The sequence below is a fragment of the Tachypleus tridentatus genome, chromosome 13, assembly GCF_004210375.1.
Source record: "Tachypleus tridentatus isolate NWPU-2018 chromosome 13, ASM421037v1, whole genome shotgun sequence".
NCBI classification, from domain to species: Eukaryota; Metazoa; Arthropoda; class Merostomata; order Xiphosura; family Limulidae; genus Tachypleus; species Tachypleus tridentatus.
In genome coordinates this window covers 62,416,772-62,436,131 of record NC_134837.1, presented here as the reverse complement: position 1 = coordinate 62,436,131, position 19,360 = coordinate 62,416,772, and the positions used below count along the sequence as shown (strand labels likewise).

General features: G+C 31.5%; 1 protein-coding gene across 2 annotated transcripts in view; it reads left to right on the top strand.

Moving 5' to 3' along the window:
* The window catches only part of LOC143238894 (uncharacterized), a 36,135-nt gene extending 17,203 nt beyond the window's left edge, over positions 1-18,932 (top strand). For both annotated transcript variants that reach the window (XM_076479522.1, XM_076479523.1), the window contains 3 exons: positions 1,064-1,223; positions 3,289-3,444; positions 17,126-18,932. In XM_076479522.1, coding sequence (XP_076335637.1) covers positions 1,064-1,223; positions 3,289-3,444; positions 17,126-17,529 — 720 coding nt within the window. In that variant the 3' untranslated portion in view covers positions 17,530-18,932. The remainder of the gene's footprint in view (positions 1-1,063; positions 1,224-3,288; positions 3,445-17,125) is intronic.
* Positions 18,933-19,360: the final 428 nt, after the last annotated feature.

Here is a 19,360-nt window from a genome sequence, read left to right as displayed (position 1 = left end):
CTGAGCTGTTAGGGCTGTAAGCCCCATACCAGACAGTTCCTATCTTAATTCTTACACATCAAGTGCTTCTGTTTGTTTGAAAATGTACATGCACATGTAAGTTCAGTGTGAATAATTAAACCCAGCTTATATTTACTATTACAAGTAAGTAATATTTAAATTGTCTCCAATCTTTGTTGGTCAAGTCCAACTGGAATAGTTTCCAAACATTAATGTGTCAAACTAAAGTTATCTTTGAAAACAGTAACAAAACACATCAAATTATATTAATTTTTATTTTGCCAAACAAAGTACATAATATTATTTTAGTTAACAAAATGTAAGAACATGTTTCAGATTTTGAATTTCCACATCAAAACAAAATTGACGCAGGTGACATAAAGTAATCAGTGCTATTAAGAAGCTAATTTAGGTTTCATCTTGTGAGTGTGACCATGTCTTAACTTTTGAGTAATTTAAAAATGAATCTCAAAGAAGTATTCAACCTTTCATAACATTTCTCATAAAGTAAAATTTTTCATACCTTGCAGGTTTTGAAATTTTAATTTTTTGTATAAAACTAAATTCTGCATAAATATGAACATTCTTTTGGGTTGCTTAAGTGAAGTTTAAGTACAAAGTATTCTCAACACAATGAACCAGTGTCCTGCTATCTAACCTATACTTGGATAGACAAAAGCTTAATTATGTATGAAATGAATCTCTCTATCTTTACTTGCTGAGTATATAACTAAGTGTATTACATACCATAGGTATTCACAATTATAGTAAAAAATATACATTAAATCTTAAGCATAGATTTCTCTTTGTGTTCAGTGCTGTGGTGTGTATATAGGCAATATTATTCTTGTCTTCAGTGTAATATTTTTATTATTATATTTCACTTAGCTTTATGAGATTAATGTAAGTTTATTGTCTAATAAACAGTGAAGTAGTGTCTGTATATTTTAGAGTGCTGGAAATACTTATATGTTCACCAAATGGTAATTATTAACTTTTTTTATGGTCAGTAATAATTTAATACAATTCATGTAAGTGTGAAGTTAAATTTCTTATTACTTAGAGAGGAAAGTTCCGCCCACGTCTGATGGACCTTGTTAGAATCAACACTGAATCAGCAGTTAAAAAAACAAGTAAAAAGGCTTTTCGAAAACTCCCTAACATCTCTAATGCTGTTACAGCTCTTACAACACTGAAAGGGGTTGGGCCTGCCACAGCTTCAGGTAAATTAATAACTGTTATTGTACAATGATAGAAGTACTTGATAAATGCTAGAAAGTAATGATTGTTTTTTAATTCACATACTTACACGAATAACTTAACAGCTTATAACTTAATGCTAACTTCTTAGTTGACTCAGATATTTTACTTAGCTTGTTTCAAAAGATTATTATAAGTTTCTACTGTCTCTTCATTGGGATCTTTAGTGGTGTTTTGATGTTTTTTATTCAGATCTGAGAGACAGAAGTGGAACTGGTTGATTTAATGTGATTCTTTTCATACATGTTAATGACAAAAGGAAGGGTTTATGCTAAGTAGACAGCAAGATTTGGATGACTTAGGAACATAAAGATGCAACTAACTTTCTATATTATAATTAGTTTTTTAAGATAAAGGCATAAAATACATATTGCATAGCCTAATACACAAATTTTAATCTCCAAAAGTTACATAAAAAATACAGAGGAGCTAAATATCAGAACAAACTTACAAAGACCTAGAAATCAGTTATATTTTAAACACCATTATACACAGAACACAATGACTTTTGACCATATTTTACAGAGAACAATGACATCTGGCTTCATCACAAACAAAACAGAATGATTTTTGACCCCATTATACAGAGAACAGAATGACTCTTGACCTTGCTATTCATAGAATGGAATAACTCTTGACCTTTGCTGTTATCAAACATTAAGAGGGAATGTGTTATTTTTTATTAATGCCATATTTCTTGAAATGTTGACAGAACAAAAGCTAGAGAATTCTACAGAATAAAATATTAAAACAAACTGTGACAATATTATACTTATAAACCTGATCCTGTCTGTGTTGGACTACAAAACAAAATAGCTAGTAGGAGACTGTTAATACAGAACAATGATGTCAGCCATTGGAATTGGAATTCCTTGTTATGAATAAAGATATTTTTTCACTTGTATTTAGTTAAATTCTTTGCTGTATGAAATCAGTTTATTATCTACTTTACTTAGTCAGTAATCTACTGTTTATTGTGACTATTTGAAACCTCATTCATGTTCTCTAATAGCATATTAGAAGGGTTCTCTAGACCAGTATTTCTCAACCTCTTTGACACTAGGGATTGGTTCACTGTCTCCTACGTCATGATGGGTCACTAAAATACAAATACAATGGAAAATCATTGCAGTTTACATATGAATATTCTGTTGTTTCACATTTTGTGAAATCCAATGGTCTGGCAAGGTGATTGTGAAATACTGGTGATAGTCCAAGGATCAGTGGTTGGAGAAACATAGCTGTAGGTTAAAACTTTGTTTGAATAGCTGACTGATTAATAACTTTAAGTTAGAGGTAAAAGCAATTAATTGAAATCAGTATAATCTGTTATAGGCTGCATCAATTTTAGTGTCCCATAAATCAGGCTGGTAGTAATAAAACCCAGCTGTATAATTCAATGAATATTTAGAGTGCTTATCATTTTTAATTTAGATTTATATACATATTTATATATATTATTCTTATCAACTCGTAAATTGATAGATGTGTTACAATGATTGCACACCATCAGGTTTGCGAGGTTTTAATAATAATTCTTGTATTTCCACAAAATTGTAACTTAGATTTAGAAATTTGCTGAAAGCTGGTTGTATGGTCAAAGTGAAGACTTTGAAAAGTCAATGAATATTTTGATTTTGTTATTTTTGTTTCTATGATCATTCAGGTTTTGACAGAAAGTTTGGTACTTACTATGTACAAATGTTAAAACCTGTTCACAAATCCATTTGAAAAAAAATGAAAAATTAGTGAATTATTATGTTTTGACTAACATTTTTCTCTTTATTTGTGTTACTGAAAATTAAGCTAGTTCTTACAAAAACAACCAAGTTATGTGAATAGAAGTAAAGCTTGCTCATGTGGTTTTTAAAAGTAGTGTCTAATTTCCACAAGAAGTTGAGCCTTATGCTCCTGAAATATTTCCTAGCTCATAACTCACAATATAGTTAGGTAAAACTTAAATTCAAAAGTATTTAATAAAGTACTAATACAGTTTTTTTTTTCACATATTAATTTATATTTTTATAGCTATTTTGGCAGCAGGTTATCCTGAACAGGTTGCATTCATGGCTGATGAAAGTATGTTGTCAACACCAGGTGTTGAAGCAACTGACTATACTGTAGCAGAATATCTGAATTATAATGAACAGATTAAGAAGTGCTGTGATCGTCTGAATAAGCAAAGTAAGTCGTCACAAAGGATTCAGTATGTTTATGTACAAAATGATGAAATGTAAACCTGTTAATAATTATGGAAAATTTTGTGATTATAAATTGTCTCAACCATTATAAAAGTATAATAGATGTTAGAAAAAAAATTAAAATGAAAACAGGATTAAAAATTACTTACAGAATTACTACTCACCTCTCCATAGAACAGAACATTAATACCTTGCACAATTGTGTCAATGTTTGTGCACATGTGTAAAGCTTTTAGATGGAACTCCAACATTTATACATAATAACAGGTACTACATCAATCTACGATGTAATCAGCATTAGACTATAGCCATCCATCAATAGGAGACAGTACATCATCCATGCATGGCAATCCTTTTAAGCATTTCGTCTGTATCAAATGCTCCCCCCTCCCCTGGCACTCCGGTATCTATTTATTTATTTCATTTTGAATTGTGAAATTTTTGCACTCACTGTTTTCAACTTTTCTGTAACCTTTGAAATATTATCTTTCTGAATTTTCTTCTCTTGATTTTGGAAAAGAAAATACAGATTGTTATATTAATTTCAGTTTGAGATAATTGTTATCTTTTCTTCTGTTACTGTTTTTTCGTCTCTTAACCACACTTTGAGATTTTGGGTCGTGTTCTTCAGTGGTTTCTTTGACAGGAATATTCATCATAGTCATTAAACCACTGTTCACATGTGCTGTTGTTGAAGCTATACTTTCTCAGTTTTATCTTGGGTAACTCTCTATGGCACCCTTCTTGCAGTAGTGTTTTTTTGTGTGTTTTTTATGTTATTGTTTAGGGAATTCTTCATCCTTTCACTTTTACACTTTGTCTAGCTGTGGACTCAATTTGCAGGAAACCCTTGGATCTCGCAAATTTTTTCTCAGAGACTATCTTTATTATTTTGGTCTCACACTTCAGTCTTGAGGGTTTTATGTATAGAACTCATTTATTGGGTCTGCTTTTCTACCACAATATAGACATTTGATGTTCCTAACTCTGTCCTGGGAGGCATCTTCTGTTCATAACTTCTATTATCATTTGGGTGTCTGCTTATTTGAGTTGGTTGGTCAGACTTCTAAGTCAGTATTGTCTTTGGTTCTGTGTCTAATTCATTTGGAAGTCTTTATCATCCCTTTTTCTTGGATTGGTTCAACCTTCTTTACATTTCCATCATATGGAGTTTCCATTTTTCAAGGCTCTTATTTCTCTTTCTCTTACTGTGCAGAAGGTCCTGTTTAATTTGGAGGATCTTGTCTCTGATGTCTGCCCATTTTTTGTCTAGATGTGTTCTTTAGTGTCATGTTTTAGTGAATTCGATTATATCTTGTGATTCACTCTCTTTCCTTACCTCTCACTTTTGTAGTATATTGAACATGACTCTGAGCATCAGCCCTCTTCCACCCTTATCCCTTCTTACACGTATTTGGACACATATCTCTAGTTGAGGTATGTGGTCTCCTGTAGAGTATGTTTTCCACACCACAGTTACTTGAAATGTAGAAAGTTCAGTGTGCATGTCAACATCTATTATAACAGTTGTCTGGACATCCTGTTTTCATAAGTTTTAACATTTAGACTGTCATTTATTAAATCAATCAACAAGGAGGCACTCACTCATGGGACTTTTTATTTTTGTTCTCAAGCTCTACATTTAGGCTCACAACAATATACGACTTTTGGTTTGTTTACTCTGGAAGCTGTGAAAATTAGTGGTGGATTGGCTGTCTCTCTTGGACTGAATCCTGACAGAATGTTTCTTATATTTGGAGTTTCTGTTAATTTTTTCCCACTTTGGGAGTGGTCTTATTAAAGCATTTCTGGTTCCTCTGTACATAAGAATTTCACCTTTTTGGCTTCCAATCCTAGACTCCATGACCCTGATGATATTCCCTTTGAGTTTTAGTTGGTCCACCCTATTTCTGTATACTTATCCTCCTATTTAACTTGTTTCCAGACAATGTGCAATCTTTAACTCACAGTATTCCTTATTGGGTTATTCTTATAACCTCTTTTGGGTCAGTTCAGTCATGGTTTCTACTTCTTCAATTTATAGTGATCCTTGGGCCATTATCTTTTTCATCCTGAAGGTCCCTTTTTATTTCAGCATCAGATATCATCTCTTATCACAGTATTCCATGCATTCATCTTCACATGTGGCTCTTGTTCAGTCCCTTGCAAGGTATATGAGTTGTTACTGCAGAATAGACAATTTGTCTTTCTTTTGTAAGCCATCAATTCTTGTAATTTTTCATCACAAGTTGTTCAAATCTTCATCTTCTCACTGTACTTCCTTTTTTTTATCTAATTTTTGAGTTTGATATTTCCGTTTTTGTGATTGTCAGTTACAATACAATTTATTTTAACAGTCTTCCATTTTTTTCTATAAACAATGTCTTTTCTTTCTCCAGTGCTTATACATCTCTTCCAAACCCATCTATTTAGTTGATCTTCATGAGTAATTCCTTCTGTGGACAAAAATCTCTGCTTAGTACTCGGGATTCTTACATATATATGTATGTCCTCATTCAAACCTTTTATCTACCATGTTACTCTTGCAAAATATTTTCTTTTAATTGTCACTTGCCTTTTATGTCTCTCACATTCTTATTTACTTTAACAAGTTGATTTTATCTCTAAGGCTTAAGCTGCTTAGAAGAGTGATGTAGGTTTTGTCCTTTATTTTCTGTATGATACTTCAGATCATGTTAGTTTGCTGTTATCTTGCTTGTACTGTTTTTTTTCTTTCAGACATATGATATCGTCTGTTTTGTTTTTTATTTGCCATGAGTTTCCTATTCTTCTCGTGTCTATATTTTTTGGTCAGCCCCCCATTAGTACAGCAGTATGTCTCTGGATTTACAATGCTAAAATCAGGGGTTCAATTCCCCTTGGTTGGCTTAGCAGATAGCTTGATGTGGTTTTGCTATAAGAAAAACACAAACACATTTTTTGGTCAAGTTAATCAACTCATCTGGTGTGTTTATTCGTCTGTGTATGATGACACCTTTCACCTTTCTCATGTTACCTCTAATGTAGTTCATCATCTCACAGCATCTTTAGGGATGTAGATGACTCCAACACCTTTGTCCCATATTTATCATTCATCATTACAATTTCTTCTGCTTCTAGGTTTCTTCATTCTCCAATCTTTCCCAGAGGTACTAAAGGTATGAGTTGTTTGTGATTTCTTTTACTCATAACTTTAACAAAACAAACAACCATCTCAATGTACAAAGTAAATAGATATTGGAGACAGTAGAAACCAACACATGGCTGGTGTTTCCACACAGGGAATACATCTTTCTTTCTCCCAAAGTCTGCATCAAGTAAGGATAATAAAAGTGTTAAGCTTACGTGCCCCTGCTTAATGTTGCTGTTGAGATTTGGCTTTCTGCAAGGCTGCTTTAGCAGTTATTGTATTTTACTTTTCAAGCTATACTTCTCTTTAAAATAAAACCAAAATACACAAAGTAGTTCCCTGCAGTCACACCTGGCCATCAGCTTCTGTTTGTAGTAACCAGTTGCACAGTCTTTCAGGGGAGTGGGGGAGCCCTTGCTTATCAAGAACCAAGCAACTTAGGGGGTTTAATACAGAGAATTCTCATTTAGTGTCAGTGTAATTTCACTCATATGAGACTAAGTGGATACACCCTTATATCAGAAGTATGGTATGGGTGTCTACCTGGAATTGTAACACAGACCACCACAGCCTGCTAAGAACTGGACTGTATTTGATTATTGAAGCCATTTTGATGGGTCTTGCATTCTCCTTAGGGTGTAGATTTGTCTCAGCACCAGCTTATTATGGTAAGTATATTAGGTATTTCTCATGTACTGTATAACTTGTTGCCCTGGGCACAAAAAGTATGTCTGCCAATTCTCTGAGATATATGGATGGGAGAGCAGTATTTCCATTCCACTCACCTTTGTCACACTTCAGCAACAAACCGAAGGTTGTTTTGAGGATAGCTATCTACCACTTGTATTAGGTAGGGACTATTCCATACATAAAATAGGTGTAATCTCCCACCATGTTATGATTCCAGTAAATTCTTCCTCTCCCCTTATTTGGTGACACATTTTGCAACTCTTCTCTTTCTATTAGTTTATTATCAGAATGGAAATCATCCTTTTGATTCTCTTTATCCATACTGATACTTTCACCACTTCAATGTGAGATTCTAGCTATTTGTTATGTGGATACACAAGTAATATCTTGGAAATTGACATTTTCCACACCTAGAAATGTGTTTTAGATAGGTACTCACATCTCTTTGCTCTCTGATTCAAGCATGTGTCTAGCCTTATCATAAAGAAAATTTTAGTGTGTATGTGATAATCAAGGAGGATACTGTGCATGGGAGTGTGCCATCAGTCTGTTTTTGGAGGACTGTTGTCTTATTCTGATCTCATTATAGAGTAGTTCAGTATTATTACATGTAGGGAGTGGGTGTTTAATTCAGAAGCTTGGTACATGTACATGTGGAGAGGTGACTATATGTGAAATACATTTTAATTTTTGGGTAAGATGTTAACCCTTTCATTATGGGTTGGGTAGAATCCACCCAGCTCGTAACCACATAAATATTCATGAGAGTAACTATAGTGTGATATTTGATAATGTATGCATATGTTTACAAACTTTTGCAGGCTATTGGTAAATAGTACAAGGATTTTGTACACAATGTATCAAATTTTTGAATTAAGTATTAAAATATTTTAAAGATTTTTTCATAAATTGTTTTCTTTCAAAGTGTTAATCATTCAACATGCTGAGTACTTTTTCATCATGAAATTAAAAATATTTTTATGCATCAGAATATTTTCAAATTTCACATGTGAAATATTTATAATCCAGATAATTATGAAATGGTTTAAAGAAAAAGCTTCATATTTTATCTATTTCCATCTCAGAATTGGAATCTCTTTATATGTTCTATAAATTTGACCAATCTTGTAACCACCACAAAGGATTAGAAAATAAATATAATTTTTTTTTTCTTTCTAGAATGACAACAAATTATAATTTGAAAACACTAATGTTTAATTTAAATAGCTCAAGTGTCATAACATTATACAGTTATATATGTTTATTATTTTTATTATACTGACCCTTCATTCATTGCTGTTTCACTTAATAGTCATTACAATGATGTGGTGCATTAACCTCATGTTACTGTATCCAAGAATATAATATTTACTCATACAATGTGACCTTTCTTGTCTGTGTTTTAATGGATTGGTATTTTGGAAAAAACAGTCACATTTCAGTTATAATACATTATATATATATATATATATACACATTATTAATATTTACAAATAAGTTTTAAACTTATTTTTTGTAAAACATAGAACAGTAAATAAATTGTAATAGCAAACAATTATATCTTATAGCTATGTCCTTTGTACTCGGTTGCAGCTTGTCATAGGTTGCTCAGCCTTATAGAATTTTGGATGTAGAGAATGCGAAATGAAATAAGTATTTTAGGTTTTGTATACACAATTTAATAACCAAAAATCATAAATTGCTATATGGATACCTGCTTTAGAATTCCATTATAATTTATCAAGTTTAGTAACTGAGCTGTATTTAGGTCTAAAAAAATGAAATTTTGAAAAAGCAAAAGACTCAACTTATCAGCCTGAAGGTTTGTCTCAAAATAAAGAAATGACAGTGTTATATTTGAAAATTGCTGAGAAAAACTAGTTGTGGAACATTCTGAGCTTTCAGTTGGTTATTCACATGTTATATATAGAATTAAGTGTATGTAAGGGACTGTGACTGTTTTCAAAAATTGAAGGTGAGCAGACCTGCTGTGTTTGATTCACTACATTAACCGTGTCAAAGCACATAGAAAAGATAGGTTTTTTATTTTATATTGTAGCTTTTAAATATCAATAACTTGAGTTCCCAATTCATACAAAACCATAGACTTTGTATTTTGACATCACAAGCATCTAATTTGAACTGGTGCTGCATTCATCATACCATGTGACACACAAAAAGTGATGTTTAGGTGGTGGTGTTTTTTTAAAATATTTACTTTTAAATTAAGAAAAAATGTATAATAGGAAAATTTGAATTATAATCTACAGACTGATATCAAATTTAATGACATAAATTCATAATTTAGCTGTTCAATAAAAGTTTGAATGTGAGTCAAGAAATCTGTCCTGTTATGTTAGGGTTAACATTCTCTGAATATTAGGCAAAAATACAGTACTGTGCAAAAGGTGTTAGTAAAATGTCAAAACCTGGATTTCAGGCTACTTTTAAAGAACAATGGAAGATAAATCATAGGTAGAACATTAACATTTTAGTAACCTTCATATGTAGTAGAACAGATGTTCAGTGGAAGTTCTTGAATCCAGTAAACAATTAATATTTTGTATCTCTTTTGCTTTAATAACTACAGACAGTCTTTCAGGCATTGTTGCAACATATTATTAAACAGTGTTATTTGGGATTTTGCTTCAAATGTCTCTAATACGAGCCTTTTAAGTTTCTTTGAAAGAAACTTTTGATTTGTCAACATTTTGATCTACAAAATCTCAGATATGTTCACTTGGGTTGAGATTGAGGCTCTGCGAGTGCTATTGCATCATTTGAATGACTCCAGCAGCTTCTTTCTTAGCTAAGTAATTTCTTCATAGGTTGAATGAGCATTTAGGATCATTTATACTTGGTACTAGAATCCTTTATCAAGAATAGGCAAACAATTGGGTATACCGTGACAGATTAGTATCTGATAGTACTTGTGCTGGTCCATTATTTCATGTATTCTGTAAACAAGTCCTGTTACTTCAGCCTTAAAACACCCCCAAACCATCACACTACCTCCGTCATGCTTCTATGCATTGAGGTAAGTATCATTCAACATTCTACTACTGGGTATGCAATCTATGTTTTGAATCAAATATTTCAAATTTGGACTCGTCCATCTATAATGCCTTTTTCCAATTATCAACATTCCAATTTTTGTACATTTTAGCAAATTTCAGTTTCTTGACCGTATTTGAAGAGTGAAGTAAATGTTATTTAATTGCTACATTGCCAAATATTCCATTCTCATTGAGTCTTTTTGATACTGTAGGTCTGTACCCTTTTTTGTCATTTGGTACACAGTTGTTTATCTCTTGCTTAAGATCAGTAGCAGTTTCTCCCCTGTCCTGAAGGCTAGATAAACAAAGATACTTGATATCAGTATCAATGAGTTTAGGTGTTCTGCCTCTTAATTCTTGATGACGAGTAACCCACTTGAAATAAAAATGTATCTCAGAACGGGTGGTATGGGTATTAACACTTTTATTGATAAGTAAAGAGAGTTTGCAATTGACCATTGTTGGGCACGTCTTTTTTTATTAACCTGAAGATGACCCCGGAAGGTCGAAACATTGTTCTCTGCTTATCAATAAAAGTTTTAATACCCATACCAGGTGTAACGAGATGCATGTTCTGCCTCTTACTTTTCTATTTTTAAATTTACCTGTTTCATCTAAGGTGTACTTGATGATATCTAGGGAGCATTTCAAGTCTGCAGTGATTTATTGGAGAGTCCAACGTGCATCACAAACCTTTTATGTGAACCCTTTACTCTGGTGATAATTTTCTATGCGTTTTAAGTCGTGACATGACAACAAAACTTAATATATAGTGTTAAACACTGTTTTTATCAAGGTTTATTTCTGGAGTGCTATTATATTAATATCTTCTAGCATATACTGGTAACATACACTAGCTCCTTGCTAGATTCTTTCTATATAATTAAGACACTGCATGGGGTACCATGCAGACCCTAAATTTGGTCAATATATTCATTAAAGCAAAACCCTTATGAGATGTCCTTGGTACCAAGTATATTGGAATTCCAAAAAATAAGTATTCTCAACATGAATCAGTGAAACATTATCATAGTTTTGAAATTTACATTCTGCAATGACATGGAAGAATTAGCTTTATAAAGTAGAAAGAATGACAATATATACTCTTGTCCTAACACTTTTATTCAGTACTGTAAAAAATTGTAAGCTTTTTCAAATCAAGCCTTCTTTAGCTCTTTGGCCATCTTGTTTCTGTAAAGATCGAAGGTAGGAAGTTGTTTTGGCTAGGCTACGCATTGCTAACAGTTTTTTAACTCACCACTTCCTTTTATGTGGTATTAATGCACCAATATGTGGTCTGTGTGGTACTTGAGTCATAATCGTACATATTTTATTATCATGCCGTCATTACAACTAAGAATGACGACGCCATTTTAAACATGTTTTTAAGGTGGGTTTGCCCTTGACATTAGCCAATGTCATAGGTGATACTGGCCACCTCACTAATGTTTTTACATTTTTAAGAGCCATTAGTCTTTTTAACTTAATTTAAGGTTTTTATTGGACTATATACTGTTTTAGCATGATTTTTTTATACATTTTAATTTTATTTTGACCTGAACCCAAGACTGAAAAGGCCAACTTCATGTGACTGACAGCAAGTTTGAACTTAATGCTTCAGTCTTCCTGGCAGGTCTTAATTTTAAATATTTTAAGTATTTCTACCTTCATTTCCATATACCGTTATAGTGTACTACATATTGTTTGGCACAGATAGCCTAGTAGCTTTGTGCTAATAAACATGAAATACCTACCTACCTGTACAAAATTGTTAAATTGTGACAGATATCACAATTATTAATTTATCTTGAGTCTTTTCTAAGTCATTTATTTATGAAACAAGGTGTTTTGAACTCTTCCATAAATTATAACTAAGTACAACTTGTGTAAATGTTCTTGAATTTTTGTTTTATCAAACGAACAGCTTTATTCTTTACTTTAGCATGTCACATAACAGCATCATACACATTTAACCTGCAAGTAGGTAATATGTGAGTTTCAAAAATTTGTGTTAACTTCTGTTTTATTTGTTAATGCAAATTAATTTTGGAATTTTATATTTTGAAAAATAAATTTGCACCAAATTCAATGTAATGGCATGAAACACTTAATAAAAGCTTTAATTGAGACGACTTATTATACCTTTTTGGAAAATGAAGTTGGCTGTGAGATGAAAAGAAGCTGGTGGCTTAATTAAAAATATGTTCAATTTGTTATGGAAAGCTAGTGAGGAAGATCTTTGGTTACATTTTAAAATGTAATAATTTCTGTAGTTTTATGTGTTTAAGTTTCACACGTTTTTAATGAGTGATTGTGTACAATTTATATAATTTGGAATTTATATTTTGATAACAATTAAAAACTGTGTTTAAAAAGAAAAGCAAATTAAAAGAGTTAGGTAGTATCAGTAGATATCAAGTTGTTTAGTATCAAATTAGGACTTGTTTGATTGTATTATGCTAAAATATTACTGTACTTTTTTTTCATATTACAAAAGGTATAAAAATCTAATGACTAATTTGAATTTCCCAGAATTCATTATAATTAAGATATTCAGATTTTAGTACTTAAAGCTTTGAAATGCATGAACCATGAAAAGTAAAAGAAACGAGATGTTATATTCCATAACCTTTAGTTAAGAGTGAATTTAATTATTTCCTAGCAGGAATAATTATGATATATACTTAAACAGTGAATTACCTGGTTGCATGTTAAAGTTTGCTTCTTCCTTGTCATTGTGTATGTGAACAAGGCATTTTATCCAAAATGTACTTTGATCTACTTGTTCATAAAATAGATACCAACTGATATTAATAGCTGGGGATTAACCTGCAATGGATTGGCATCCCATCCATGGAGAACGTGTAACTATGCCCATCCACTTGTGTCATGGAAACAGTTATTAAGTGCTAGCCCTAAGTGTCTTTCAATTCTTAAATGATTCAATTTAAGTAACTTAACTAAAACATTGAGTCCTTTCTTCAGAAGTTTTTTTTTAGTTATTTATCACAAAAACAGTGAAAAATTTGGAAACAAAAAGTAACAGGAGTGTTTTTTAATGAAATTGGGTTGTGTTGGCAAAATAATAATTCAGGTGGCTCTCACTATTTCAGTTTGTATTTTTACCAGGAGCAATGCACATTCATAAAGTATATCTATTTAACTGATGGAAATTATAACAATGAAAAGCCATCTGGTGATAAAATAATTTTAGTATGCACATTTTATTATAATGAGAGCAACAATTTTTTAAATTAACTTGTAGGTTTAATAAGCATGGTTAAACTGTATAATTTCCTGTTTTTACATTCTACCTTGGCATGTGTAAATATTTATTTAAGGAGTGTCATTAGATAGAATGTTTTACAGTTTAATTTATTCACTCATTTTTAAGTGTGGTAATTTAGAAAATTACTTGTAATTCAAATGTAATGTTTCACTTTGTTGCAGTGGTACGTACGTTATATTTTACCCGTTTCTGTAATTTAAGTAGTTTCTAATGAAAGTAAAACTAAGTCTATTCAGTATAGTGTTTTTTTCTTTAAAAATATTTGTTTCCTCTCTGAGTTTTGTTTCTCATTAATTACTTAGCTGAGAATATGATGAAATATTAATTTTGTATTTGTTTTTGAAGCTTACATCTAAATGCTGAGAGGAAAGAAGCAAAATCTAACATATTTTCTAGTATCTTATTAGTAAATTAAATTTATACATTAAGCACAGTTCCCACAAGTTATGCCACTTGGAAAAGTCACTCAACTTTATATTTTGTCTATCCTGCTGGAAACATCATGGAAAGTTCATTTAGCAGGAAAAAATATGGAAAAAATCATTGAATATCCTGTGGTTCATTGAAGCTTCTTGGATACAGATGATGAAAACGTAAATTATCATTAGTGCATAAACACCACATACAGGTTACTCACAGCTTATTTATCATATCATTATACATAAAATGTGCATAAGCATTATTTTGTTCATCATTAGTTGTCACGAAGCATGAAGGTGGCCTTAATAGGTTATGTAAATAACAGGAAGGTTCCCACTTAATTGGAATGTAAGGGCTCTAGATAAGGTTTCATCTCATCTTCCTGAAGCAAGGTAATGGAGAACTGTTTTACTACAGCCTAAAAACCTAACAATTTACTATTTATAGATAGGCTGTTTTCCATTAGATATTTTTTCATCTTCAAAATTTTAGTGCATTAATAAGACAACCATCAAGTCAGTAATCATGGATATAATAGAGCATTGGCATGTTCAAAAGATGTTTAAAACAAAATTTGATTGTTTTGATAAAGCCTAAGAATTTAAAGATAACAAATCTAGATAGTTTTGGTGAGTTATATTCATTTCATATCTGTACTTGTACGTACTCAGTTATTGTAAATAATAACTGTTTGAAATAACAATTTATCAGTAATTTTGTTTTAAAATATACACCACTAAGTATTGTTTATAGCACACAAATTCATGATGGGCAGTACACCATAGGCATGAGTTGTGAGCAGGCAGCATCTTCAAGGAACAGATAGTTTAATACCAATGAAAGTAAAAATAAACTTGTATGAAGATGTATAATATTAGTGAGTTGTAAATAATAATAAGTTTTGGAAAACATCAAGTAAATCATTAAGAGTAACTGATGATTTGAGGCATATAAAGGTTTCTGAGAATACAGCACTATATGTTATGTATGAATCTGTGTAGAAATAGCATCACCAAATAACTGAATATATCCTTTTTTATCTAATAATCTATAATATAATACATCAGACATCTGAAAAATGGATCTGGCATGACCAGATGGTAGGGTGGTTGAGTCGCAATATGAGAGTTTTGAGTTCAAATCCGTGTTCTACCAAACATGCTTGCCTTTTCATCCATGGGGACGTAATAATGTGGTAATTGTTCCCACTATTCGTTTGTAAAAGAGTACCCTATGAATTGGCAATGGGTGGTGATGACTATCTGCCTTCCCTCTAGTTTTTCACTGCTAAATTAGGGAGGGCTAGTGCAGACAGTCCTCATGTAGTTTTGCATGAAATTAAAACAAACAAACAAATCTGAATCATATATTAGAAAAACTTGCTATTTGCCAAGTCACAAACAAGATGTTAGGAGCTGGAATGAATAAAAACAAACTGTAAAGATAAAAGAACCTAACAGCATAATCAGATTAATAGTTTTAGTATTGTAAAACTATGGATTTTCAAAGCATGGTACGCTCTTGAGATTGAGGTAGTAATTACTATGGATATTTTAGAGGTAAGCCAGAGACTGGTTTGAATTAAAAATGTTTGTAATTGTATATCGATTTTAACATTATATATTATCTATTTATTGTTAAATTTTGATCAGGAAAAGGTCAGGGGGAAATTGGGGAATTTCATTTTGCCCTTGGTGTGGACACCATGTTTATACTATGTATTACTGGTGGCAGTCATTCCAGATGGTCATAAAGGTATTTACACGTGTTTTTACAAGTGTAAAATAATAAAAGCGAATACTAGGTTAGACACATTTGTTTATATTTCCATGTGGTTACAAATTGCAATCCCCCTTTCTTATTATTACATCTGAGAGAATTCCATTATACTTTTCTTTTTCTTCTAAAGTAAGTTTTATGTGTATATTTTTTCTATTGATGCTGATCCAAATTAATATTTACTTATTTACAATACAATAAACACTCCATGTGTGGAGTTTTGTTTTAAAGAACCATCTGCTTCATTAATTAAGTTTAACACTCGATTCACTCTAAAGGAAATTCTAGATATTCTTTATTTTCTTGAAGTAATCAACTTAACCAAGAGCTCGAGTTTAGGGTCCTTTTTTTCCTTCTTAAAGGATTGTAGAGAATATTTTTAGTTGTTTGAAATAATTGAAGATTTATAGTTGTTTGAAAGGATTTTAGTAAAGATTTCTAGTTATCTGAGGCACTACCAGATAGTTAACAAGTTAAAATGATGAAAATAAATGTTATACTTTTAAAAAATGCTATTAAAGTAAATGTTTTCTGTATATAACTTGCAGCTACAGTGTCACAGTGTAATCTGTTTTTTTTCTTTCTATAGCCGTTACTGTTATCTTGGTGATCCTTTGAAAGAACAACTTTATGCTCATGAGTAACTGATTAGATAGGTTATTAGAACTGTTTAATTCATTAGAATGCTCTGTTAACTGGCAAATGCTCAAGTTCAAGCCATATTCTTTGTTCATTTTTTCTTTTAGTTATTCCTGTTCATTTCAAAGCATGAACTTGGCACATTTAACACAAAATTCACTCTGTTAGTTTCATAACTTTAAAGACTGATTAGCATAGCTTGAGAGTTGTGCCCATTTCAGTCTTAACAAATTAATAAAATAAAGTTTGGTTGTGATGTTAAGCTCAAAACCTGAGCTTGATTCATTAGACCATTTGATTGTAACTCAAAAATTTGAATTTGAATCCTGTACAATCTTAGTTCTAAATTTTTTCAGATCTTACTTTTATACATAAAAACCTTCACTAACTTAATTCTTGAATGAAATTTATATTCAAGTACATACCACTTGAACAATATGCTTTTTCCACTGTAGTCACTATACAATGAACCATAGAGCAACTAATAAATAAGTATTAACTACAAACTCTCATTTTTATAGTCACATATGTATGAATCTGTTGAAAGTATTAATTTCTTTTTCTACTTAATCCTCAGTTTTTATGATTGTGCTGTTATAAATCTGAAGTATTATGCCTTATCAGCATTTTCCAGCTTTTACCTATTTTTGATTCTTGGCAGGCTCTGCAGGCAAATGGACTCCTCATAAGGTAGAGCTTACCTTGTGGACCCACTATTTGGCAAAAGAGCTTGAACCTTCCCTGCTGGAAGGAATGCCTATGGTAAAAGTAGATGAAGACCCTGCCACTCCTAATGGTAAATCAAATAGTCACCAGCATGATGAAAAACTAGATGACCAAACACCAGCAGATGCTGTTGTCAACAAGGAGCCAGATAACAACTATGAAGAGCCAGGAGATGACAGCCATGATTCCAAAATCTCTTCAGTTGATACTTGTCCAGAAAAGTCTGAAGATTCAAATCTCGACAGTTTCATTTTAAGTGATGAAGTTGAAGAAAAACCCAAAGTTAGTGAAACTGAGGCACCCAAAGAACCAGCCAATAAGAAATTGCGAGTACAATAATAATAGAATTATTCATACAACTGCCTAAGATCAGTTTTAGTAAGTTACTTCATTTTTTTCAGATTTTATCACAATGGTGGAAGATTCTTGTAAAAAACAAAGAGCAAAAAAAATTACCTAGAGACTGGCTCTATTTTTCTATCCTTCCTTTTAGTCAGAACCCTCCCATGACCAATGTTTCTGGTGTGAAAGAGTAGAATAACAAATAGAAATATTAACATGACTAGAAACTGTTTTTATCATAAACATATGTAAAAGCTCCTAAAGGTAAATTGTCTTTAGAATTATTATTTATCATTATTATTCAATGCATACACATTTATGATCCATGCTGGAGATGGTAAAACAATGGAAATCCTTTTTTTATTTTTAAGTTGCAACTATTATATGTTAGATAAAAGTTTGTTTTCTTTTGTGTGTATGTGTGTGTGTGTGTGTGTGTGTGTGTGTAATAATCAACCAATCATCAATAGACCTAAGTGTTCCTTATGCATCTGTAATTGTCAGGAGACCTTCTGGTAATTTACTGAAACTGTTTAAAGAGTCAGAATAAGAAATATCAGTAATCACTCCAGCTGAAACATTCCCTTGCTATCTCTTAAGGAATAATATTGTACATTCCTGATTGTACTGATAATAATTCCTGTTTTTCAAGTTATTATATTTTATTTGTGAACCCCTCCCCATCCTTTTTATTGCTCATTTTAAATTTTTCAAGACTAATTGAAAGTATGATAGTTTCCTGGTCAATGCAGGATGTACATTTATGACTTTCTTCATCAGTAGGCCAATATCACCTTAAATTAGAGAGAAATTGTTTACAAATGGTCTACTTGAACTGCACTGTTTGAATGTCCCTTCATTGTTATCTTTACCCCATTCTCAACTATTTATGTATGTTTCTAATTTAAAGCAAGTTGACCACAACTTCAGTATGTATTTTTCATGTTATGTATGTATAGTTTATGACAATCTTTTAAAAGCTTCCTATTATTTAGAACAATGAAATGTTTACCTTCCACTTTTTGTCCACTGCAGTATCAGAAACCTTTGAATATATTAACTTTTAATAAATAAGTTATGTTTAAATTAATTCTAGAAAAATTGCCCTCAGTTACCATGAAGGATATCCACATACTTTTTTATCCTGTATGATCTATTATGATTTTTACTGTCTTATCTTGAATGCTTCAAAACAAACACATAATCAAAACAACAAGAACTGAATGCTCTTTGACAGTATGACAAAATATGTTGTGTTTCTTGACGTGCTTCAAGAAAATACAACTGTTCTGTAGAAATAAAATCTTTGTCCTCAGAAACAGAAGTGTTTTATATGTTAGAAAAGATAATCTAAATATGCATTGTATTTGTGTTGTAGATTAAATTAATTTTTTCTTCAACATCTGTGAATTTCGTTTTGTTAACCAGCTGAACTCGCAAAAAAAAAGGTCTGATACATAATAATGACTGAACATTTATAACAGACAGTATTTTCCTGAGACAAAACTGAGATGCTTCATTACTTTTTTGCAAAAATAGAAAGAGATAAAGGTTCGAGGTGAAGAAAAAACAAAATTTCTGAACATCCTGAGACCCTGAAGATCATTTTGGAACATAAAGATTTAAAAAAAAAAACCAAATTCTTGCCAAGATTGCTTCGTTTGTAGAGACCTTAACTGTTTCAGATGGTGAATGATTAGTTCATCCCAGGTTTTTATGACTTGCATAACATATTACTTAAGACATCATTGAAAAGTGGCTGAACATATTCAGTCAAGTTGGGAACTTTATACAGTGATGTGAGGGGGCAGGTAAATTGAAATTAGAA